The sequence below is a fragment of the Artibeus jamaicensis genome, unplaced genomic scaffold (genome assembly GCF_021234435.1).
Source record: "Artibeus jamaicensis isolate MK-2021 breed Jamaican fruit bat unplaced genomic scaffold, CSHL_Jam_final contig_464, whole genome shotgun sequence".
In the NCBI taxonomy this organism is placed as follows: domain Eukaryota; kingdom Metazoa; phylum Chordata; class Mammalia; order Chiroptera; family Phyllostomidae; genus Artibeus; species Artibeus jamaicensis.
In genome coordinates, this window is record NW_026521842.1 from 14,253,704 (window position 1) to 14,278,493 (window position 24,790).

The 24,790-nt window shown below is 44.7% G+C and overlaps 1 protein-coding gene across 1 annotated transcript in view; it reads right to left on the reverse strand.

Moving 5' to 3' along the window:
• HYDIN (HYDIN axonemal central pair apparatus protein) overlaps positions 1–24,790 on the reverse strand; it is a 339,107-nt gene that overhangs the window by 37,925 nt on the left and 276,392 nt on the right. Inside the window, exons 55-67 of the mRNA XM_037154186.2 lie at positions 22,554–22,653; positions 20,876–20,975; positions 19,054–19,222; positions 17,568–17,806; positions 16,250–16,367; positions 14,217–14,421; positions 13,270–13,505; positions 11,165–11,316; positions 10,865–11,054; positions 5,279–5,381; positions 4,776–5,054; positions 3,176–3,318; positions 737–955 (exon numbers count right to left, since the gene is read on the reverse strand). Of these exons, the coding sequence (XP_037010081.2) occupies positions 737–955; positions 3,176–3,318; positions 4,776–5,054; positions 5,279–5,381; positions 10,865–11,054; positions 11,165–11,316; positions 13,270–13,505; positions 14,217–14,421; positions 16,250–16,367; positions 17,568–17,806; positions 19,054–19,222; positions 20,876–20,975; positions 22,554–22,653 (2,253 nt within the window). The remainder of the gene's footprint in view (positions 1–736; positions 956–3,175; positions 3,319–4,775; positions 5,055–5,278; positions 5,382–10,864; positions 11,055–11,164; positions 11,317–13,269; positions 13,506–14,216; positions 14,422–16,249; positions 16,368–17,567; positions 17,807–19,053; positions 19,223–20,875; positions 20,976–22,553; positions 22,654–24,790) is intronic.

Sequence of the window (24,790 nt, forward strand, 5' to 3'; positions counted from 1 at the left end):
AATACTAAGTATTCGGTAAATGTTGTTAGTTGCTAAAACAAAATGGAATTTTATAGAGCAGGGAAATGGGTGTACTAGAGCCAATGCAACATTGTGGGTAAGCACATGCAACAACCTTTAAAAAATAAAGTTAAAGCTACGACGACATGTTCTACCTTTTAGAATGCATGTATTAAATGAGACAAAAGACAAAAATCCAGGGAATGAGCAGACAAGATTGAGGATAGTGGTTTCCTCTAGGAGGGAGGCAGGGCGAGGGAGCGGCTGAGAACCACACAGCAAATCCATGTTCTACCTTCTGTGCTGCGTGTGGGTTCACCTTTGTTCATATTATCATGAGGAAACCAATGAAGCAATAAAAGAGGGGTGTGTATGAACCAAAGATGAGATCTGTCTGTAACTAACCTGTAATAACTCTGGACACCTGAGGGAAAGAGGAAACAACTAAAAGACCACCAATGGCATTTTTGAAGAAGAAAAAGGTGAAAAAGGTGAGAGGACTCGCTCAACGAGACAAGACGATCTAAAACTCTGCCCGTGAAGACGTGTGGTTCACGTGGTGCGTGGAGCGTGCATGGCAGGCAGCATGCCTGAAAGTTTACTTTGTTACTTTAAAAATCTGAGTCAAGTGCAATGGGAAGTTTTCCACGAAAGAATCTGAGACGTCACATGTGAGAGCACTAGGCATCCAGGCCCGGCCGGCCTAGCTAGATCTGTGATTGAAGTCCCTACTCACTTTTCGTTTTGTGGTGAAAGTCCCGGGTGTGCTTCTGGGCATGTCCACCCACTTGACTGTGCGCATGCGGTCATCCCAGTCGGGAACCTGGTCTGCAGGTAGCTGAAACATGATCTTGGACAGCTTGCACTTGATCTCCATCTTCTTCAGGTTGATGGGCACATCTGACTTCATGGTTACCACTATGTCCTTGGCACACCCAGGGTGGAGGTGGCCCATCTGGGGAAGAGCCTGGTGTTAGTATATTTAGGAACTAAAAAATACTCACCTAATTGTGCCATCTTAGAGGAGAGGTAGATTTTGGCAAAAACAAAAACAAAAAAATGCATCATTTAAGCCTAATATATGGATTGTCTTAAAAATGTACAAAAGCCTCCGTGACTGGTGTGGCTCAGTGGGTTGAGTGCTGGCCTGTGAAACAAAGGGTCAGTTCCCAGTCAGGGCACACGCCTGGGTTGAGGGCCTAGTCTGTGGTTAGGGGTGGCCAAATGTAACCACATATTGATGTTTCTCTCCCTCTCTTTTTCCCTCCCTTCCCCTCTCTATAAAAATAAATAAATAAGTAAATAGATAAATAAAATCTTAAAAAATGTATAACAGCTTATATAGAAATATAATCATAAAGACAAGGGCAGCTAATATCTATCACACTGTCACTTCGGGCACTATTTAATCCGGTATTTAAACCAGCACCCAATTCTATCAGTTCCCAAACCACCCTGTAAGATGCATAGCTGTCAGTCACCCCTGCCGTACAGACAAGGAAACTGTAACTTGCTCAAGGTCATACCATTAACAGTGGAAGAGCTGGATTCAGACCCATGCCCAGACACCACACTCTTTGCCGCCTGGGCTTCTCAATAAATGCGGCCTATACAAATCATGGACTGACATACACAGCACACGGGCAGTTCTTGGAGTGTGGTCTGGTGACCCCTGGGGTCCCTAAGGCCTTTTTAGGAGTCTGCGAGGCCAAAACCATTTTCATCCTACTGCATATTAAGATGCTGACCTTTTCATTCTTACTTCCTCCTGACTATACAATGAGTGACAGATGATGCAGCATTATACTGAATGCAGAAGCAAATATGAGAATCAGCTCTTTTCTATCAGGTTAAATATTAAAAAGATTTATAAAAATGTAAGATGATGCCACTATTCTCACACAATTTTTAATTTTTGAAGATATAGCCATTTTCATAAAACTATTATTTTTATATTGACACGTAATGGGTTTGTTATTATATTTTTAAATGAATGAGTACATGTTTTTAGACATTCTCAGTTTTAATTTCTAAGATGGTAAATACGGATAGATCTAACCCTCATAAACAAAAGCTCTTTGCAGGCTCCTCAATAGTGGTTAAGAGCATAAAGGAGTGTGGAGATCAGAAAGGCTGAGATCTGCTGAAGCATACCAGATACATGGGATATTCAATTTGGGCTGTAGAATAAAACCATGTATGATTTTGCCTATCTAAACACACACATGAGAAACCCACAGGTACACCATGTACATATGATATATATCGCAGTCCTTTCGTGTTTCTGAAACTCTGCTTCCTCTGGAAAGTGAAGGGAGAAGAACGCTTGGTGCTTCCCAAGGCCACAGATGTGTGTGTGTGTGTAGGGGGGCACATGTGACTGTAGGTAAATGGCCTACAAGAAGCTTCTCTGCCTCCTTTGACTAACGGTTCACATCCCTCTGGGAAGCAAAACCTCCTCTGGATAGCGCTCAGAGGTTTAAAGGCAGGGTCCCCAACCCTCCCTGCTCTATTCCCTGGAGTTCTGTGTTTGCCGAGGTGGTGGCTGAAACACAGCAGGAGGCAGTGGATGTATCTGTGTGCATCCAGGGTCCTGGGAACTCAGGAATCAACTATCTGTGGAAAGCGACTGCTGGCCAGAGGCTAGAACCTGCTTCCACGCTGTCTGGGCCTTGGTCGGCAATTCATAAAGTGTGTGCTGTGAGCTGCTAAAAGAAGGCATTAGCAAATCCCAGTAAAGCACAATGAACTAGGTTTTATTATAGTCTGATGAAAGGCACCGGGGACATTTAAGAGAAAGATGTAACTTGAAACATTTTCTAAACCTCAGTTGTCCACAGAAACCATCACCCCATTTGATATCTTAGTGGACTGCTTTTGCAGGACCAAAGCTTATAGAACACACACTGGGGGGACACGTGTCTACATTCTGGGCTAGGAAGACTGGGACCTGTTCCACCCACACAGGCTCCCAAGGAATTCCTCAATCAACATCCGTCTTGGCAAACCTCATTCTCTGCTCTTAGATTGCAGGGATGGGGCACATGAACAGTGTCCTCCAATTGTAGGTCCGAGTGAGGTCCATCCCATCTTTTGTGTCCATGGAAATGCACTGACAATCAAATTGGGTTTGGGCCTGAGGGAGCCCAGAAAACAGCAAATGGCTTTCACTTACCTGTGGGGAAAAGGAAACTGTAGCCAAAGCGGGCCATTCGAACCGTATTACATTCACTTGGCTGTGGTTAGTGACTGTGAAGCTCACGTTATAGCTGTTCCCAATGTGGCAGTCCCCAAACTGAATGTGGTCCACCAGGGCAGCTAAGGAATACAAGCAGAGGGCCGGTGAGTCCTGCCTGGCCTCCTCCTACAGGGGGCTCCTGCCCAGAGAAGGCAGCCCCTGAAAGACACTTCACCTCACCCTCATGCAACTCCTCCCTCCTTGGACGTTTCTATGGAAAAAACCCGGAGTCCTGAGCAGTAAGTTTCCTTCTTTGGGGAATCTACTCATGCATGCATGCATGCATGCATCCATTTGTTCATCTGTCTGTCCATCTGTCCACCTTGGCCTCCTAAGTGTTAAGGTTGCTAGATAAAATATAGGAGTCCCTGTTCAATTTGAATTACATAAACTATGAGTAATTTTTAGTATATATATGTCCCATGCAATATTTTGGGACACACTTAAACTAAAAAAATGATTCATCACATATCTGAAATTCATATTTAATGGGGACTCCTATATTCTGATTTTCTAAATCTTGCAAGCCTATTAGAAGTATGAAATTTGATTTCTGAACTAGGGGTTCACTACTGGCTCCTGTCTGACTTCTGATAAGAGAGACACCACCCTGTAGCTACGAACAGGGGTGAGGCATGTTGATTTTTATTCATGTTATACAGACTGTGTAATGCTACCTTCTGGAACAATTAAGGTCCTAGAATACCTGTGAGACTGTATTTATACCTCACTTCATAGCAATTAGGCACACAATTAGGGTGCTTAGCAAATGCTTTTTGAGAATAATGATGAAGAACTATAAATTTTCTCTTGCCCCAGAGTGTACAGTCAACTCAATGGAGCTGGAGAACTTGATAGATTGAGGTGCAGGGTGGCTTACACTTTACTATGCACACAAATCACCTAAAGATCTTGTTAAAAGGCAGGTTCTGATTCAGCATGTCTGAGGTACTGGGCTAGGGTCTGAAATTCCCATTTGTAAGAAGCTCCCAGCTGATGCTGATGCTGCTGGTTCTCAGTGCACTGAGTAGACAGACTGTGGAGAATGATGCTCTAGAGAAGGCACAAGCTCACACCCCATCTAATTAAACAAGCCCAGAAACTCTCTTGGAATGTGTAGGATGTATGGCTCAGATGAAGCAGACAATGTTGATGTAAGCCAGCTAATAGAAACAGGGAAAACTACAGAGAGATGTGTGTTTACTTCCTGGCTAATCTAGAGTTTGAATTTTGAATTTTGCTTATTGACTAGATTTGAATTTGGGCTCAAACTACCATCCCCCTAAGGGCAGGGGCTCCTTTTACTCTGGACTCTGGGACTTGGTGCAGTGCCTGGCAAGAGCACAGTGATGCTCCATAAATGTTCCTGAGGGGACACATGAATGAATGCAGTGCCGGAGCCAGCCATGAAAGAGCATACAATGATGGAGAGGAGATTCAGCCCCAAATTCCCAGGAAGCTAGTTGATCTGTTATTTAAATTTCACTGTTGATCCAAGAACCAACAGCTGTCAACACCTCATGGCTTTGTCTCCCACCTTCCACCAAGTCTTCCGTGGTTGTTTCCACGGTGACCTCAGAGAGATCTGAGGCCTCCTGGACGGCGGAAGCCACCAGCCCGTGGATGTTGTCCAAGGTGATGTCGTCCTCGTAGCCTTCTCCCACCATGTGGATGATCGTGTCCTCATACTGATTGTTGACCACTGACAAGTGGATGCTGCCCGTCATCCTCCCAACCTTTTGGGAGCGGAAAACAACATCGAATTCAGCTGTGTCTCCAGGAGAAACGATCAGGGAGGCTGTGTGAGCCTTCTTTGCTGCAGAGAGAAGAGAGAGTGACTTAGAATCAGTTTAAAGGAAGATGCGTCCATAAAGACCTCGACTCAAGGGAAAGCAGCTCTAGTGTGGGAATGAGCATTGCTGGGAGTGGCCATGGGTGACAAGACTGGGCATGCTACTCTGTCTGTGGCCCGGTTAGTTCCCTAACAAAACAGTTAACTGGGTCCCGTTGTCCTCTGGAAGCTCCTCTTCCTCAACTTACCTTTTGCCTGGGGTGTGTTTTCCTCTATGATGTAGATATAGGAGGTGGTGGGCCTCCCTTTCAGGGAGAAGACTTCTAGCTGGTCCTGCAGGTCAATGTGCAGCTGGCAGAAGGAAAGCAGGACTGCGTGTTACACCTGCAGGCTCTCATGGGTTTTGAGTCTATGGTGAGATACTGTGCAATGTGTGACGTCACCCCCCAAGCCATCGGACCTAGTGCCCAATGCTTTGTTTCTTATTAAGAGGGACATAGAATAAATATTACATCTAGGGAGGAAAAAAGGAAATTTAGTTCAGCTCTTGTTAGCCAAGTGAGAAACTGGGGCCCAGGGAGTACAGGTGACTTTCCAGATCACTCAGCTAAGCAGTGTCAAAGCGGGGTTGCCAAGGCTACTGTTATTGACAGAGGTATCTGAAAAACATACTCTAGGCTAATCAAATGGAAATGAATACTTGTGATTCTGTGAGGAACTGAATGAAAATGAGTCTCGATAAAACAGTATCCCCTAGGTGCTAGAGCCTTAGCTGCCATGTTGAGGGTCCCACCAAGTTAAGAGAAGAAGCAAGGTGGGCATCTGTCCTACTTGGAGGAAAAGGATGTTTTCGGCCCACTGGGAGCCATGTATATATGACTTAAAAACTAACATCATGTAGCTGATATTAGGTGTGAGATATCAGCAAACATTGCGAACACCAAGAACAAGATAAAATAATATTAAAGATGAGGCACAAAGGAGGAAGGAACAGTGACATCGTAGAGGAATGTTCTGCGATAAAAGATTACTTTATTCAGAAATAACTTTAATAAGAAATTATATGCAGGAACTATATGAAAAAAATATTGACATGAAAGAGCTAAATAAAAGGGTGGGAATCCAAAATGTTATTCCTATGGAGAGCCTAAATACTCTAAAAGTAGAAATTCTTCCCAAATAATTGATAGGATTCTCAATGAAATTTTTGTGGAACATTGTAAAATGATGTGTGAAGTTAATCTGAGAGACTCAATATGCAAAAATTATTAAGAAAAGTTAGAAAAATGGGGAGTGGGTGGGCAGGAATTCACTGAACCACATAACAGAACATTTACAATAATAATTGAAAGAACACAGGGAAATGGTATACTTGGACTTAAGAGCCCAACAAGAAATGCAGAATACCAAAGGAACACCACAATTTTAAAAGCATCACAGAGCTAAGATAATGAAGAGTAACCAGACCCAGATCTGGGAGAATGTGGAAATCCATGGACAGCAGCCTAACATTCTGGATTGTTTCTGACCCGGGCCATTTGCCAATCCATAGGGGGTAGGCGGGAGGGTGAACCGTGTTCTCGATGGTCTCTTGGTGCTAAGAGGGCAAATGTCCTGTGAGGGACAAGAGCACTTCATGTGCTCTAGACCGGCACCCAAGGGTCTGCACAATAAGGCAAAAGGTAGGCTGGGCACATACCAGCCCTCTTACGGAGAGCGATCCCACTCTGAGTCACCTCTGTGATCCAGAACATCTCGAGCCCCGAAACCAGTGTAAGGTGGTCCTGAGCTTCTAATGCCAGGTAGAAGTGAAAGCAAATTGTCTCTAGAGAAAAATAACATCATCCTTCATCCAATTATTTTAAAATAACTTTTCAAATAAAATACCCAACACATGATCAAAGATAGCCTGGCACAAGAGGAGCTGTAATGACAGGAGGAAAAATAAGCAGAAAGAGCAGAAACAAACCCACGGAGACTTCAGGTTTCAGGGTTATCTGGCATCGACTGCAAAATTCAGGAAATCAAAACTAAGTCTGACAATTTAGCACGAAACTGGAAATTGTAAAAACTGGTTATGCGGATTTGAAAAACAATCTTACAGAAATTCTGGAACTGAGAATGGAACAACTCAAGAACTTAATGGAAGGTTCAATAGTAAATTACATACAGTAAAGGGAAAGCTAATAAACTGAAGACAAGTCCAAAGAAATGATGCACAAAGAAACCCAGGGGAAATGAATGGAAAACACAGTGAGGTTGTGAGGCAGGATATGATGAGATGGTCTTGCACATGTTTATAAATTGGCTTCCCAGAAGGAGAGATGTGACAAAGTGGAACAAAAGCAGTATTTGAAGATAGGCCTAGGAATTTCCAAAAACTGATTTAAGACATCAACTGCTGAATCAAGAAGCTCAGTGAATTTCAAGAAGGATAAATTACAAGAAATCCCTACCTAGACACATAATACTGAAACAACTGAAAACAAATACAGAGTAAAACGGTTAAACACAGTGAGAGGGAAAAGACTACATTCTTTTTTTAAAAAAGATTTTATTTATTTATTTTTAGAGAGGGGGTGGGAGGGAGAAAGTGGAAGAGAAACATCAATGTATAGTTGCCTCTCTCACACCCCCAACTGGGGACCTGGCCTGCAACCCAGGCATGTGCCCCAACTGGGAATTGAACCTGCAATTCTCTGGTTCACAGGCCAGTGCTCAGTCCACTGAGCCATACCAGCCAGGGTGGAACATATCATCCTAAAAGAACATTTTAGATTTGAAGCTGACATCTCAGTAACAATGAAAACCAGAACACACTGGAGTAATAGCTCCCATTTGCTGAAAGAAAACAACTGTTAACCCAGACTTCAATAGCCAGTAAAATTACATTAAAAATGAAGGAAAAATGAAGATTTTCAAATAAAAATAGAGAATTCACCACCAGCAGACAGGCATTAAGGAAATACTAAAGAGTGTTCTTCAATAGGCAGGAAAAGGATTTCAGTGGAAAGCTGGAGGTGCAGGAATGAAAAGCAGTAAAAATGATAACCATGTGGGTAGAACTAAATGCATCTTAACTGTATAAACAACAACAATAATAGTAATAACATATTGCATGATTTAAGAAAATATAGAGAATCCAAAGCCCTCCACAAGTTGCTCCTTTACCCTTCATTTTTACCTCCCTCTGCTCTTCTACCTGTACACTATGCTCTCGTGAAGTTGGTGCTTCCTAGATCCTGTTTGCATCTTACAATTTTTTGCTTCTGAGCATTTGCCTTTGCAGTTTTCTTTCTCTACCAGGAAAGCATTCACTGCCATGCCCACCAACTAAAACCCAGCTGTTTTCAATGACACTCAAATGTCATTTTAGAGTGAAATCTCCTTGAAATCCTAGATGGGGATCAAGGTCATTTTCAAAAGTCCTACAGCCCTTTGCATAACCCTTACTAAATTTTGCACTTTTTGTAAAATAAAAACATAATTTAATTGCTGAATCAGAAGTCTCTACAGATATTACATCTCTCACCCCTATTGAGGTTTCTTTTGTTTTTCCTTAATAAAAACACGGTGTTCATTACAGAAAAAATAAAGAAGACACTAAGAACACCCATAATCGACTTCCAACCAAGATGGAGGTGTAGGTAGACACGCTGTGCCTCCTTGCACAATCAAAATTAAGGACAACAAAAATTTAGAAACAAAAAAACAAACAGAACTGACAGAAAATTGAACTATACGTAAGTCTGATAACCATTCATCCAGACTGGTAAGAGGGGCGGAGTCTGCAGCCAGCAGAGAGGGGTTGTGGCACAAAAGAGTGGTGGCTGGTGGACCCAGGCATGCAGGCAGAGGCTGACAAACCCTGGGTGCAAGGTGGCTGGCTGACCGGGTAGTCACACATTTGCAGCAGATAAACCAGGCAAAAAATGGGCAGTGAGACAAACTGTGCAACCCAGGGCCCCAGTGCCAGCAAATAAAGCCTAAAAGCACCAATTGCAAACACATGTGGGGGTCAAGGTGCCGGGAGAGACTCCCAGCCTCACAGGAGAGTTTGTTGGAGAGACCCACAGGGTCCTAGAATGTACACAAGCCCACCCACCCAGGAACCAGCACCAGAAGGGCCCAGTTTGCTTGTGGGAAGCGGCAGAGGAGACTGAAATACAAGAGAGTGGAGCAAGCACCATTGTTCCCCCTCCGAACCCGCTCCCACATATAGTGTTACAACCCAGCAACTGGGTCGCCCCACCTTGGTGAACACCTAAGGCTCAACCCCTGACCAAAACAGGCACGACCTGCCCCCCCCACCAAATAATAATAAAAAGGCTCAAATGGAAGAACAGATCAAAGCCCCAGAGCCAATACATCTAAGCGACCAAGAGATGGCCAACTTATCAGATGCACAGTTCAAAGCACTGATGATCAGGATGCTCACAGAACTGGTTGACTTTGGTTGCAAATTAGATGAAAAAATGAAGGCTACAGTAAGTCAAATGAAGAAAAATGTTCCATCAGGGAACCAATAGTGATGGGAAGGAAACTGGGACTCAAATCAAGGGAGTAGACCAGAAGGAAGAAAGAAACAACCAAATAGAAAAGAATGAACAAACAAGAATTCAAAAAAATGAGGAGAGGCTTAGGAACCTCCAGGACATCTTTAAACGTTCCAACATTCAAATTATAGGGGTACCAGAAAGGGAAGAGGAACAGCAACAAGGGGGAAACTTATTTGAACAAATAATAAAGGAGAATATCCCCAATCTGGCAAAGAAAATAGACTTCCAGGAAGTCCAGGAAGCTCAGAGAATCCCAAAGAAGTTGGACCCAAAGAGGAACACACCAAGGCACATCATAATTACATTAGCCAAGATTAAAATGAAGGAGAGAATCCTAGAAGCAGCAAGAGATAAAGGGATAATCACCTACAAAGGAGTTCCCATCAGACTGCCTGCTGATTTCTCCAAAGAGACCTTGCAGGCAATAAGGGGCTGGAAAGAAGTATTCCAAGTCATGAAAGGCAAGGACCTACATCCAAGATTGCTCTATCCAGCAAAGCTTTTATTTAGAATGGAAGGGCAGATAAATCACTTCTCAGATAAGGTCAAGTTCAAAGAGTTCATCATCACCAAGCCCTTATTATATGAAATTTTAAAGGGACTTATCTAAGAAAAAGAAGATAAAAAATATAAACAGTAAAAAGACAGCAAACTCACAGTTATAACAACTATACCTAAAACAAAGAGCAAACTAAGTAAACAACAAGAACAGGACCATAACCACAGAAATGGAGATCACATGGAGGGTTAGCAACAGGGGAGTGAGAGGAGGAGAGGGGGAGAAAAGGTACAGAGAATAAGTAGCATGGATGGTAGGTAGAAAATAGACAGGGGGAGGGTAAGAGTAGTGTGGGAAATGTAGAAGCTAAAGAACCTATGACACATGGACATGAACTAAAGTGGGGTGATGTGAGTGGGAGGGGGTCTGCAGGGTAGAGGGGAATGAATGGGGGAATGGGACAACTGTAATGGCATAATCAATAAAATATATTTAAAAAAAGAACACCCACAATCCCACCCACTGAACTTGGTGTGTATCATTGTACATTGCTTCACACAATAATTATCAGTGCACTATGTCATCTGCTTACAGGCATACCTTGAGGGTAGAGACCAGTCCTGATTTCCCCCTGCATGTCCCATGTCTTACCAAGGCTAATGTATGAGGAACATCAAAGAAGTCCTCATAAATCAGGATGGCAGAGACCCTGATGTCAGAAGTCTTACTTCTAAATGATTCTCCTTTTCCACCCCATGCTTCACCCTCCAGAGTACCTTGGCAGGGATAGTGCCATTGTTCTTGAGGATGAGAGGTAGTTTCTCTGAATGACCAAGAAGAAGCCTCTTAAAGAGGAGCAAGGGGTTTCCATGTTGGTTATGGAGAATTGGCCGCACCACGGTCATTTGAGGGAGGTTCCCCTCGCCCACAATATCAAACACGAGGTTTCGGTTCTTGGTCAGGTTGCTGCAGGGAATAGGGAGATGGAGGCCTGTCAGCCTGGCAAGGCAAAAATGACATTCCATGGAGTGTGGCCTGCAGCCCTACTGCAGGAGGGGTTGCTGGGGAGCTGGTACCTGGGCAAGCCATCCAAGGTGGCCTCGAAGATACACTGGTAGGTCTGCATGGTCTGGGGGGTGAAGGACACTGTGGCAAAGGCATGTGAGCGACTGGCAATACACATCTTGTTGGGTTCCACTTCAAAGATGTCGACGATGCGGGCAGTGATCTGGTGGGGGGCGGCAGGGGGGGCATGTGTGTTAGCCACTGTGCATTAACACGGGGCATGCTGCTCATCTCTATGTCCCTCCAGGGAAATCTCCCTCCTCTAAGCTCTGTAGTAAACCTGTTCCGTTGCCTGCACAATCATGCCCCAGGAGCAGTCTAGAGACTCTGGGACCCATCTGTCAGCCATAGCTGGCTGGACTCAGCTAGACCTGTGATCTCTGACTCAAACAGAACTAATCCAGATATTAGTCTGACATCAATCTCTGCCTCTCAGTTTCTCTGAACTGAATTAAGATGCCCAGAGACCTTTGGGGGCTGCTGATGTGGAGCCAAAAGGGAAGCCAGACTAGAGAATGGAACAACAGAGACGACATGAGTGAACAACCCCTGGCCCTTGAAGGATGGACAGAGCCTCTACTGGCCTGAAAGGGGGATTTCAGGCAACGGCCCCAGTCCCACCGAGCTCTGGCTGCACGGCGTGTCCTGCCCTTGTCTGAGGTCTCTGACTCCCTGGAGCAAACCTCTGTTTGGGCTGTCCTGAGCAGGCTCCTGCTCCTTGGAACTCCAAGAGTTTTACCCAGAACAACCTTCCACAGCACTTGCTCTGTCCCCATCTTGTGGCAGTGTTTTGGGAAGACTGTAGGCACCCCTGGCATGGCCACAAAAGGATTTTTTGTTCTCATGGGGGGCAGGTGGGATTCAAGACTGACTCTTTCCTCTTGTTCTTAACCTGAGGGCACTGAGTTTTCTTTGTTCTTTCCAATGGATAGTCTACAATTTAGGGTGGGGGAGAACATATAGTGTCTGCAAACCCTGTTAGAAATCTTTGTTTAGAAATCAGGCTTCCTTACTTTTTTATGTTTTTAGTACAAAATAGGAAGAAAGTTTTTCTTTCCTCTTTGTCCCAAATAAGGCCAGAGAGTAATGACGGGTGTTACCAGGGCCTGAGGGAAGTCATAGAAGAAATTAGAGAGTCTCTCAACACCTGCCTCTCTGCGTGGGTGGCAGTCCCCTGGGAATGCAAACTCTGTTCTTGGCTCTAGGCTAGGCCACCGCTCTGGGTGATCTCCCCACCACCAGCAGACCTCTGAGCAATGACAGCTCTGGGGCACAAGGACCACCTGGGCCAATATTCCACTTTTGGCAGAGAGCTGTGCCACTGAGATAAGACTGGGCAGCATTGGTAGCACATCTGATTGGAAATGAGGGTGAATGACACCAACTACTCAGCCCTCTCTTAGCTTTCTGAATTTTCGATTCCACTGTGATGAAATAGGATCTCCAGTTGGTCCACCCAGAGGGGAATGCAATTTCAAGTTCAGCAGACCCGGAGATGGGCCCTTATTATTTACCTTGTATGCAAATGAAGCTTGGCTTTAAACCAAGCCCTATATCCCTAGACTCTGTGACCTAGGAAAGGATTTAGCTTTTCTGAGCCTCAGTTTCTCTAACTATAAAATGGGGATAATAATACAAAATCATGATACAAATTTGTGAGGATAAAATGAGGCCAACAGATGTAGATGATTTAACACAGTGCCTAGCATACAGCAGGGGCTCAATAAATGCTCATCATTTCACATCATCCTTAAAATCTGATACCCCCCAGATGTCCTTCACTGGGTGAGGATGTGATCTGAGGCAGCCTGTCTGAGCCGACCCTTGTCTTGGCTGTCCTATAATACAGTGCCTACCGTAGGCACAGTGTTTCGTGGTTGATTGAGTGTCTCACTTCTGTGTGTCACAGAAGGACCCACAGGAGACACCCACTGGGTCAAATGCATGGCTCTTGGCCTAGGGGAGACTGCCTAGTTCCCTCCTGTAACTTCCAGCAGGGCCTGAGTTCCAGATAATCCCCACTCAGGTACAGAGGCTCCAGAGCAGGGGTTTTGAAGAGTCCTCTCCCTGGCTTTCTGCCAACCATGGAGGGCAGGCTCCTGGTGGGGCTACTTACCTTGTTGGAGACAGGCTTAACTACAATGTTCACATCACAGGCGATCTTTCCCACATTGCTGATCTTGAACCGAGCCTTGGCCTGGTGGCCTACCAGGACATTGCTGAAGATGAACTTGTTTTCATCCTCCACAAACAGCCCCCTGGTCTCTGTGGTCTGCAGCATGCTGTGCAGGTTGGCACTGCTGCAGATCTGGTGCTCCTCAAATATCAAGGCATTGTTGTCAGTCACGAAGGCTGGGGAGCGGAGGGAAGACTGTGAGATGAAACGTGACAGCCTGATTCCTACTGATCTAATTCCTCATTTGGAGGTGTGGATTCCAACAGAGGATGGTCACAGAGGAGAGCTAGGGTGTATGTGATAGGGCATGTTCTATTCTCTCTTCTTTTGTACTGCTCTTGGGGGTCGTCAGGCCCCAACCCCCTTTCCTCCCAATAGTAAGGAGGGTAAGCTTAGGGTCTGTGGTTGGCTTAAGGAAGGAGGCATTGGGCTCACTTTGGTGCAAGGCTACAGGGTGCCTATTGTCAATGCAAAAGTTCTCTGTGTTTCATCTGAGATCTTGCTGGGTTAAAATGATCGCATGTTCTACCACTGATCATTGCTCTCTGTGCACATGTTGCCCATGGGGCGGGACCTGGCCTTGAGCCAGGCCTTGATTCCGTGTTTCTGGGTCTTGTGCTATACCCTGCCACACCATGATTCCCAGAGAACACCAGTCACCTGGGAATCCTAAAGCAAACTCAGGAACACTAGGAGTTTAGAGCAGTATACCCTTCTCTAGGCGTACATGCCTTATAAATCTTTAAGGAAAAATATTGCTGAAAATATTAGAAGTTCTCAGGTCCGAAAGATAGCAGCCCAGCCATGTTTGCTAGACATGTGCCTGGGCAGAGGTGTTACAGAGGAAAGTCTTTTAGGGGGTGCTGTCCCATCTGAGTGCTCAGTACCTGGGATACACGCTTCCACCAACAGGCTGTAAGGAATGCCAGCAGGATGGTCTCTTGGGTCTCGGTCAGAGATATCAATAGCTATAAACTCCTCACACTTGCCCACAGGGTCAGCCACGCAGTCAACACTGATGGTCTGTATTCCTCCGGGAGGGATGGTGCCAAACCCAGGGTACACGGTGAACATGCCGTGGGTGAAGCGAGCCTGCAGGAGACAGAGGGATCGTGGGAGGACTGGAGGCAGAGTGGGTGACAGAATCTGAGCCCTTCTACCAGAGTGGTGAGATGGTGCAAAGAGGGACTGGTGGGGGCTCCCCCACAGGCTTTCCCTGGGCCCCAGCTCTTTCCTCCTAGAGGAAGGGAGGGCCTCAGGGACGGGCTCTCTCGGTGCTTCCTTCCCAGCAAGGTCTCAGATGAAGCCCAGAGAGAACCCTTTGCTTTGACCAGTCATGACTGAGAGTTTCAGGGGACAGACATGTTCCATGTGACATGACGCCTATCCAGGTGGGACTCGCCCCTCCACTCTGTTGTTAATTTTAAATTTTGGTTATTTTCTTCATTTCACAATTTCCAGTTGGTTCTTCTTTACAGCCCCTCTTTCTCTGCTGAGATTGTGTTTTCATTTGTTCCATGTGTATTTGTAATTGCTCTGTGAAGCACTTTCATGTTGGCTGCCCCGCCATCCCTGTCACATGGCCCCGTCATCCCTGTCAGACAGCCCTACCATCACTGTCACACAGCATTTCCATCCCTGTCACATAGCCCTGCCATCCCTGTCATCTCAGTGCTGGTGTCTGTTGATTGTCTCTTTGCATTCAGTTTGAGATCTTCCTGGTTCTTGGTGTGACAAGCGATTGTCAGTTGAAACCTGGACATTTTGAGTGCTATATTATGAGACCCTGGATCTTGTTTAAACCTTCTCGTCGACCTGGCTTTCTCTGACACCACTCTGTCAGGCTGAGGGGGGTAGGACACTGTCTCATGCCTTCCAGGTAGGGGTGGTAGTCCAGATTCCCCACCCTGACTTCTCATTACTGCCAGATCAGTGTGGAAGAGCCGGCTCCCCACTCGTCCTCAACTGATACCTCTCTAGCAAGGAGGGGAGGCGAGCTTCCTTACTGTCCTGTTGATGCCATGGGGTGGGGAGGTCCACTGGTATGGTGGGGGGTGGTGGAGGACCATCTTATTACCGCTGGGTTGGGGGAAACTCAAGGCTCCCATGTGGCGTCTGCACTAATCATGGTGGAGGCGGTGGGAGCTAATATACTCCTGGCTACCTACTGGGAGTTCTCGGGACCCCACTCTGACAAGGGAATGGAGTATCTCAGAAGAGCCTGGACGGGGCGAAAGTCTTCCCGCTGTCCTTTGCTAGCACTGGCGGGGTAGGATCAGAGATTTTCGGTCATGTTCCACTGTAACAGAACAGTTTTTTCTGAAATTGTCTGTCTTGCTAGGCTGCCCTATTCCTGGTCCTTAGCTAGAGGGAGCAGGTTTCCATTGGGACGTCTTTTGGGTCTGTACCTGGTGATGTTTCTGGGTTGCTGGCTCCTCTGTGCCCAGATGAGACAGATGAGGCAAAAAGAAAACTCAGGGAACTCACCACCATGCTGTTCATTGGGCCCCAAGGACCCTACTTGGTCTGACTGTTTTTCTCTCCATCTGTTTTATTCATAATGTTTACAGTTTTTAGTTGTATTTGGTTGGAAAGAATAGGAAAAAAATGTATCTACTCCATCTTACCAGAAGTAGAAGTCTCCACATCTCCTTTTACTTAAGCCAGTCTAAATGGCCTTCTGTTTCTTATAAACAGAACGTTGTTAATTAGAATATATAAAGAGTTTAAATGTAATTTTAAGGCAGTGAGGAGCCAATGAAAGTTTTAAAGCAGAATAGGATAACCAAAGTCTTAAAAGTGATATTTCAATACACTACTTAATATTCCCACCATAGTAGATTCAGTGAAGGTAATGCTGCAAGAACTAGTTGGAAGGTGGCCTTACAGGGTTGCTGCGAACAAGGGAAAGAGCACTTACCTGGCTAGTGATGTTTATTTCTTTCTGAACAGACTCAGAGAACTTGGTTGTTTTGGAAGAGCTAACCTTGTAGAAGTTCTCACTTTCCCGGGATCTTGCACGTCTAATATGGCTGGTTCTGGTAAAAGAAGCAAGGGTAAGTACACCCTTACATTGGGGTGGTGATATTAGACACCACCTGTCGGTCTGCTTGCAAGGTACCTTCTCTTAGGAATGGGGCATGACCCTTCTTTGCCCCAGAGGACCTCAGGGTAGCACAGTCAGCATTCATCATTAGCCAAGCTCATTCAATGATTGTGAGAAAATGATGCAGTAATTGAATGGATTGAGTGGTTCAGAAAGACACTTAACATTACTGCAAGAGAAGAATAATTTTTAAATGTTTACTTGAGTTCATTGGAAAGCAGTGTGTAGAAATTATTTGTAGACATAGAATCTTTTAAAATGAAATGAAATCTTTAAAATGAAATCTTTTAAAATCTCACTTAAAAAATGAAATGGCAAATGGATTAAATTCTGCCCTTTTCTTAACATTTGTAGTCATGGCGTTTCTGAGACTTGGTTTAAGCAATAGCACAAACACAGGTTTTGGGTAACTGTCCACTTCACTTGAAGCTAGTTTACCCAATAATTAGTTTGCCTACAGGTTAGTTCCCCTAAAATATTCAAATGTATTTGAGGTGCAATCTTAAACTTTTGAGAGATTTATATATTTGAGCATTTACTTGCTTAATGACCAGAACAACTTAAGTTCTATACTTTTTGAGTGTTTTGCATGAATTTGTGTATACTAAAATGAAAAATAAATTTAAAACAACTTAAAGACACAAATATATTACCTATAAATAAACATTATTAAATTACTATAAAATAAATAAAAATTATATTGAAATTAAATTTGGAAACAAGAGACTTTAGACAGTTTAACCAAAAATCTCTTAATACATTGAAACTTTGCAAAAATGAAAGAGGATATCCATAAAAATATAAAATAATTATAAACAATGTAAAGTTGTTTTATCTGATTTAAAACAATTTATTAGAAAGTCCATTTTAAATTAATTAATAAAACAAATTTAATTAATTAAAAGTCCATTAATTAGACAGTATGTGAAATCTGGAGTCAGAGATGTGGGTCCAGAACTGAGATCTACTGGTGATTTCTTACATAATCTTGGATGAGTCGTTTCTTCATGACCTCATCCACGACACAACAGAAAATTTGGTGAATTTAGATAAAACGTATGGAAGCTCTTCGTACAATATAAAGCACTAGTTAGCCAGGGAACAGAGTGAGTTAAACAAATACTTGTCTTACACTTTCTTTTGATGAATGGAGCTCACCCCCGTCGTCCTATAAAGGCCAAACCTAAAGTCAAGAACACCTTGATTTTCTATGGTGAAGGTGGTGCTCTTACGAGTGCCGCAGATCAGGGCCCCCAAGTTGATGACGGAGGAGGGGGTGATGCTGTACTTAGAGAACACTGCATTCACAGAAAACTTAATTGGGATGCTGGCGATGATCTCACCTCCGTCTGCAATATTGGGCTCAATGATCTAGAAAGGCAAGAAGGATTGGGAAGACATCAGCACCGGCATAGCTCCAGAATTCTGATGGCTGTCTAATTCATCCCCTGTTTTCATCAATGACATAAAGCCAAGTTCATTTCATTCTCTTTACATTATCACATCAACAATATTGGCGAATACTAACATACAATGTACTGTGTACTACTCATGGACCAACACAGACCAGCAAATTTTTGACCTTTTTCATCTCATGGCACACATAAACTAATTACTAAAATTCTGCGGTACACCAAAAATATCTTTTGCTGATTTCTCAAAAAATAAGCATAATTTTGATTCATCCATACCAAATGGCTATTGTGCTGGCTGTTGTCATTTTTTTTCATTTTTAAATTTGATAATCTAAGGGAAAAGAGGTCAGTTTCTCTGAGTAAATAGTCAGTTGCTGCACATTCTAAAAAGTCTTATGGCACACCAGCATGCCGTGGCACACCAACTGAAAGTCACTGACAGGCATAGATCAACTTTGCCTTCTGTTTTCACTGCTGCACTCTTCCTTTGCACTTGATGACTGAATTCAGCTTCCTTGTCTCAGGTGCTCACCAAAGACCAGGGTCCACATTTCCCTTCTGGCACTCTCAGTTTCTGGTGACTCTGTATACCTCCCACCTGACCTTCCTGCGTCTGCTGTCTGGAGACCAAACCTTGGTACATCCTCTCTGGTTGCCACCTAGGCCAACCTCTCCTTCCCCCATTGGAGTGGGAGTTTGACCATGGACTCTTGTTCTTCTTCAATTTATTTTATTTTATTTTTTTAAAGATTTTATTTATCTTTAGAGGGGAAGGGAAGGAGAGAGGGAGAGAAATATCAATGTATGGTTGCCTCTTGTGTGTCCCCTGCTGGGAACTGGCCTGCAACCCGGGCATGTGCCCTGACTGGGAATCAAACTGCGATCCCTTAGTTCACAGGCCTGCGTTCAATCCACTGAGCTATACCAGCCAGCGTTCTTCAATTTATTGTTTCTTCAATTTATTGATTTGGGGTGGTGGGAGAGAGAGAAAGAGTGAGGGAGAGAGAGAGAATTTGCTATTTCATTTATTTATGCATTCACTGATTGGTGCTTACGTGTGCCCTGATTGGGGATTGAACCCACAATTTTGGTGTGTCAGGACGACTCTCTAGCCAACTGAGCTACCTGGCTAAGGCCCATGAACTCTTCTTTTCAATGAGTCCTACAATCCTGCCACTGAATCCTCCCTTTGAGCTCTCTTACCTGACAGCGCAGGATTGGCTGGTGCTCTATCTTCACTTCCTTTTTTGAATGAAAGAACACCTGGACATTTGTGGGCTTTTCTGTTGGGGTCAGTGAGCCCTTCTTGGGTTGGAATAAAATCATAGAATTTATATTGGTCACAGGAATCCCTATGGAGTCCACAGAGAAGCTGGAAGACAAGAATAAATGTCAGTATAAATTATTATCCAGGGAACCCAAGATACCAGAGAGGAGACTCTAGACTGTTAAGTGCCATGTCTCTGGCCCTGTTTACTCTGCCTAGCAGTGTTCACTGAGCATCATACTGTGTGACCGCTCCTTCTTAGACAGGATTGACTGGGCCAGGGACCGACTGGTCTTGAGGCAAAGATAGCCATCTCTAGCCCATGGTCAGGTGGTGCCCTTGCAGGAGATCTCTGTCCAACAGGAACACTTGATGCTGGATAAGAATCGACAACATTAATTCACCTTCTTTCTTCTTTCCCTCCCCCCTCTCTCTGAGACTAAATGCAGCACACACAGAACAACAGTGATGCAGAGACGGGGATCTAAGGAAGAAGAGAAAGCAGGGACAGAGGCCATGCAACAGAGGCACTTGGAAAGGGTGGTCATGGCCCAGCAGGGGTGAGGTGAGATACCACAGGGATAAGCGGACTCATGAGAATGGCAGGGGCACTGGAGAAGGAGCAAGGAACTGAAGCTGAGGTGGGACACCTGGGGTTGCTGTGGGGACCCAAGTGTCATCCCCAAGCCCCAGGAGACCTGGTCACTCTATGGCTGCATGCAAAAGTGCCTACACTTTCTTACCTCCCTGCAAAAACCCTTCATCACTTGCTCCAACCTGAGGGTGACTCTGTTCCCTGAAACCTAAAGGAGCAGAGCTAACACCCTGCCATAATATGAAACAACCCTCACCAACGGGTGCAATTACATTCGGTGTTTATTCCTAAGTGCCAGTGGCTTTCCTCTAGGTTTGTTAAGCTTTTATCTGTATTTATTTCACTACACCATTCTAACTAATGGTATTATGGAGGTGGGAGCTCTGTAATTTTAGCATTCTCTGAGCTGAAAGAACACTATCGTGAATATACTAAATTTCTTCCAAGTCTGCGAGGGGATGTCCCTTGATCAACTGTGAATTCTTCTGGGGGAAGTTATGATCTTTCATAGAGACAGACTGGCCACGGGTGCTAGCATTGCCACTGAAGGTTGTGACCCCACCTGAGTGACCTCCTTCCTCTCTCCACCCAGCACCACCCGAAACTCCCTTATTTAGTGTTTCACTTTTAATCACAAGAGATGAGCACAAGCCGGACCTCTGAGCCACCAGGCTGCCATTTAGAATGTATAACGCAGTGGTCCTTAACGTTAAAGAAGAAAACTGGAACATCTCTTCTTCACATGAAATCTTACGTAGAATGCCAAGCTATGAAACAGAGAAGCTGAACGGAGGGCAGGGCCGCTTGAGGCCAGGTCCCCCACATCGTCTCTCCCTCCGCCCCAGGACCTCCCCTCACCCCGTAGCTCCTCCTCACAACCTCTCCATCTCGGGCTCTTCCCCCACCCCAGACCCCCGTGGCTCCAGGTGCAGGCAGAGGGCCCGAAAAGGTCTCTACAAAGTCACAGAGTTGAGAACAGTGTGAGAATCTTCACTCTCTAAGCACCTGGAATTCCGTTCATTGAAACCAGGAGAAGCTAAAAACAGAGATGGTTCTTAGGATTTCCTCAATGTGTTTTTTTTTTTTTTTTGAAATCTCCCAGACACATTCTTCTCCCCATGAGTGGACACGAACAAACACATGCCCAATGGTGTCCAGGTTACCTGAACATGATTTCATATTTCCCACGGTTCTTCAGTTGCAGGGGCTGCTTCACCTCCTCCAAGACCCTCACAATCCCAAAATCGAGTCCTCCTTCAGCTCCTGCAGAGGCCAGGGGCCAGGGGTGGGGAGGGGCGAGTGGGCACAGGAGTGAGAAGCAAGGGAATTTCCTATTGAAGTTCACACAGAAAATCCATGATTACAACCTCAGAGAATTTGTTTTCTGAAAACACTGTGGCTAGAAAAACCTGTTGTTATTCTGTCTTCGCAAACAGCAGACACTGCTCTGGCGCCCAGTTCAATGGCGCACTGGCTTCCACCCCAGGACCTAAAATTTTCAGTATTTAAAAAAAAATTTTGGACCAAGTGTATACTATTCAGAGTTGGGATATTACATATCAATTTTTATTGCTTCACTTAGGGTTATCTCATAAGCATGTCCACACATAATTAAGAACTCATCAATGTGATCTCGACGGCTGCAGAATAGATCATGATGTGGCTGTCCCACGGTTCATAATGTTGTTTCTACAATAATAATATTCCATTATCAATAGACATTTAGGTAATTTCGCATCTTCCACTGCTATAAATAATGCTGTAATGAACATCTCAGCACATGACACTGATGATGTCTAGGGGAACATTAGCTCTGACGGCCTGAGAGTCTTATTGAGAAGGATCTCTCTCAGAGAAAGGAGGGATGATGGGAATGGTCATGTTCAAGGGAGGGATCTAACCTGGGTGACGGGGCAGGGCGGTGCGGTGGGCAGAATACCACCACCCTCCCCAAAGTCAGGCGCATGCCAATTCCTGGAACCTGTGATTATTGCTAGTTTGCTTGGCAGTGGGGGATTAAGGTTGTTCATCATCTGACTTTAACATAAGGAGATTATCCTGGGTTCTCTGAATTGAGAGATATAATCTTAAGGATCCTTAAAAATAAAAGAGGGAGACAAAACTGGGAGAAGCAGAGACGGGCTTGACCCAACATTCCCGGTCTTGAAGGTGGAGGAAGGGGACGTGGCGCAAGGAATGTGGGTCGCTTCTAGAAGCTGGAAAAGGCAAGTTAACGGATTCTAGCCCAGAGTTTCCAGGAAGGAATACAGCCCAGCCAACACCTTGATTTTAGTCCAGTCACATCCATTTTGTATTTCTGATCTACAGAACTGTGAGATAGTAAATTTTTATTGTTTTTAAACCACAAAGTTTGCGGTGACTTGTTATAGCCGTTTTAGGAAACAAATACAGGCAGGAAGACAGGTGCTCGCTCTCAGACGACTGCTCAGAAAAAAGTGCTGCAAATTTTACATTTATCACCCCTCCCCTACTGTCGTTTCCTGTTGGAGAAATTGAGATCCGTAGTAATGCTGTTAACACCACTCTGGGGCGTGCGTTATTATTTACTGAAATTCTACCCTTCCCTCCAAAATCCCTCCTTGGATGTCCAACCTTTTGGTGTCTCTGGGCCACACTGGACGAAGAAGAGGTATCTGGGCCACACATTAAATATACAAACACTAAAGAAAACCAGTGAGCAAAAAAAAAAGGTTTTAAGCACATTTACAATTTTGTGTTGGGCCGAGGGTTGGTCACCCCTGCAACTTCCCCTTCACGAGAGCTCCACTGCGCTAAAAGCTGTGACTTCTAAACACCCTCTCCACGAAGGGGCCCACAGACCTTTGGGGAAGGTGATGTCCAAGGCGATGTCATAGGATTCTGCAAGGACCAGGATGTTTTCAATCTGGACAATGCCCACGAGGTTGTCTGTGTCCAGCACCTGTTGGGGGGAGAGTCTTCAGTAGAAGCAGGGACTGCCAGGTGTGCAGAGCCTGAACTACACAACACATATGTTTCCATGCGCGTGAGAGGAGTATTTTCCAAATGTATTTAACTTTTGTCTTCACTAAGCATTTGGCAGGGTTAGTGTTCTTCGTAACACCCTTTGGGGGATGCTGGAGTAGACTCAATATAAGAATGGGGAAAAGAGACTGCATTTTCTGTCTTGTCCAGTTACTGGGTTTCAATTATTTGCATGGTTGTTGTGACACTGCTGAAATTTGGGCTGCAAGTATACATTACAAAAAAGTGTTCTTTAGAACTTTTAAATAAAATAAACTTGAAAAGTATTCTTCTGAAAGCAGAAATAGAAAACCTGTATATTTTAAATCATCCTTGTTCTACTAATTTTTAAAACTCTTATTTATTGATTTAATTTTTAGAGAGAGGGGAAGGGAGGGAGAAAGAGAGAGAGAGAGAGAAACACTGATGTGAAAGAGAAACATCAATTGGTTGCCTCTTGTACTCGCCCTGACCTGGGACTGAACTGGCAACCCAGGCATGTACCCTGACCGGAAATTGAACCAGTGACCTTTTGCTTTGTGCGATGATGCTCCAACCAACTGAGCCACACCAGCCAGGGATCTACTAATTTATAAATCTGAATTGTTCTGTACTTTTGTGGGGAAAGGACTAGATTTTTTCATGTAAAATAAATGTTTGACGTTTTTCTTTTGGAAATTTCAAATGCTTTATTTACATATGAACATTACTACTATTAAAGTTGGAAGTGTAAAAAGAAAAAAAAAAGCAAGAACCACGCCGAGCCTCTACTTGCTCACTGTCCCCCTCTGTTGTCATCCCCGGGGGTAATTCTTCCCTTACTGTCCTGAGAAACTGGTATCGGCTGTCAGCTGGACCACATCGCTGATTCCTGAGACTAATGGGGAAAGGGGGGACAATAAAGGGTCCATCTGTCAAGGCGAAGGGCCACTGGGCAGTGGGTACGGTTCTCCTGTGTCTGTCTAGGGACCACCTACCTCTCTCCTGAAGCCTCAAGTTGAATAGTTGAATAGTCACCATTTCCCATTATTTGTGCTCTGGTTGCCAAGAGGGAAATTTGTAAATGTCACCAAACTCAAGTTTTAACTAGAGGTTCTCTTTTCTTTCACCAAGCATTTCACCACTGCCTCATGGAAAGAACTGAATCCACTTCAGTTTTACCGTGTTTCTTTTGCTGCCCACCTTCTGCCGGAGATGACAAGAAGGGCCAAGAGCAGGAGGGGAAAACAGAAGAACTTGAATTATGAGCTCCAGAATTTAAACACTACTTTTCTACTAACAGATGCCAAATGCCCAGAGTGTTCTATTTCCTTTGCTTCCCCACTAGTGGTGGTTGTGGTGGTGGTGGTGGAGATACATTTTGTAAGTGAGGAAAACAGGGAGATACACAGATTTTAAAAAGTGAGTTCACCAAACAAGGCATTTATTTCCTCATGTAGATGGTGAAGGAATACAGTCTAGGGGAGAGAAGCCTTAGATCTCTGGGGAGCCTAAGGGGAGACCCACTGTGTCTGCTTTGACTGGGACACACAGGGATGCCATGTTAAAATACAGAAATGTTTCCATGCCAGTTAGGAAACAGCTGTCACGGTGACCCCTCAGAGTATTCCAGTGCTTCCTCTGTCCCCTTGCCCCCACCTTGGGAATCCCAGATTTTCCACGATCAAGCAGCTGGAGGATGAGGCCTCCACCAGCCTCGTGGCCTGGTCCACCGTGCAGGGACCTGTGGCTGTGGGGAGACGGGCATTAGAAATGCTGACAATCAACTCTGGGATCATACACATTTGTGGACTGATAAATCTATCAATACATGTTCTCAGCGATTTGAGGGACTGTCATGGGTGGATAAGAGAAATTAGATCCATTGACTGTCTCCAGAACGTAGAACAGGATTAATTTGTACAAATTACAGGACAGAATTTGAACTCAGCCGAAGGAGGAATGAACAGTCAGGTCTGTTCGAAGGAAGATCAGGCTCCTGGAAGTGTTGGTAAGGCTTTCATCCCTGGAGGTATTCCAAGGGAAGTTGCACGAACTTGACTGTTGCAGAAGTGACTCAAGCATTGCCACCCCAT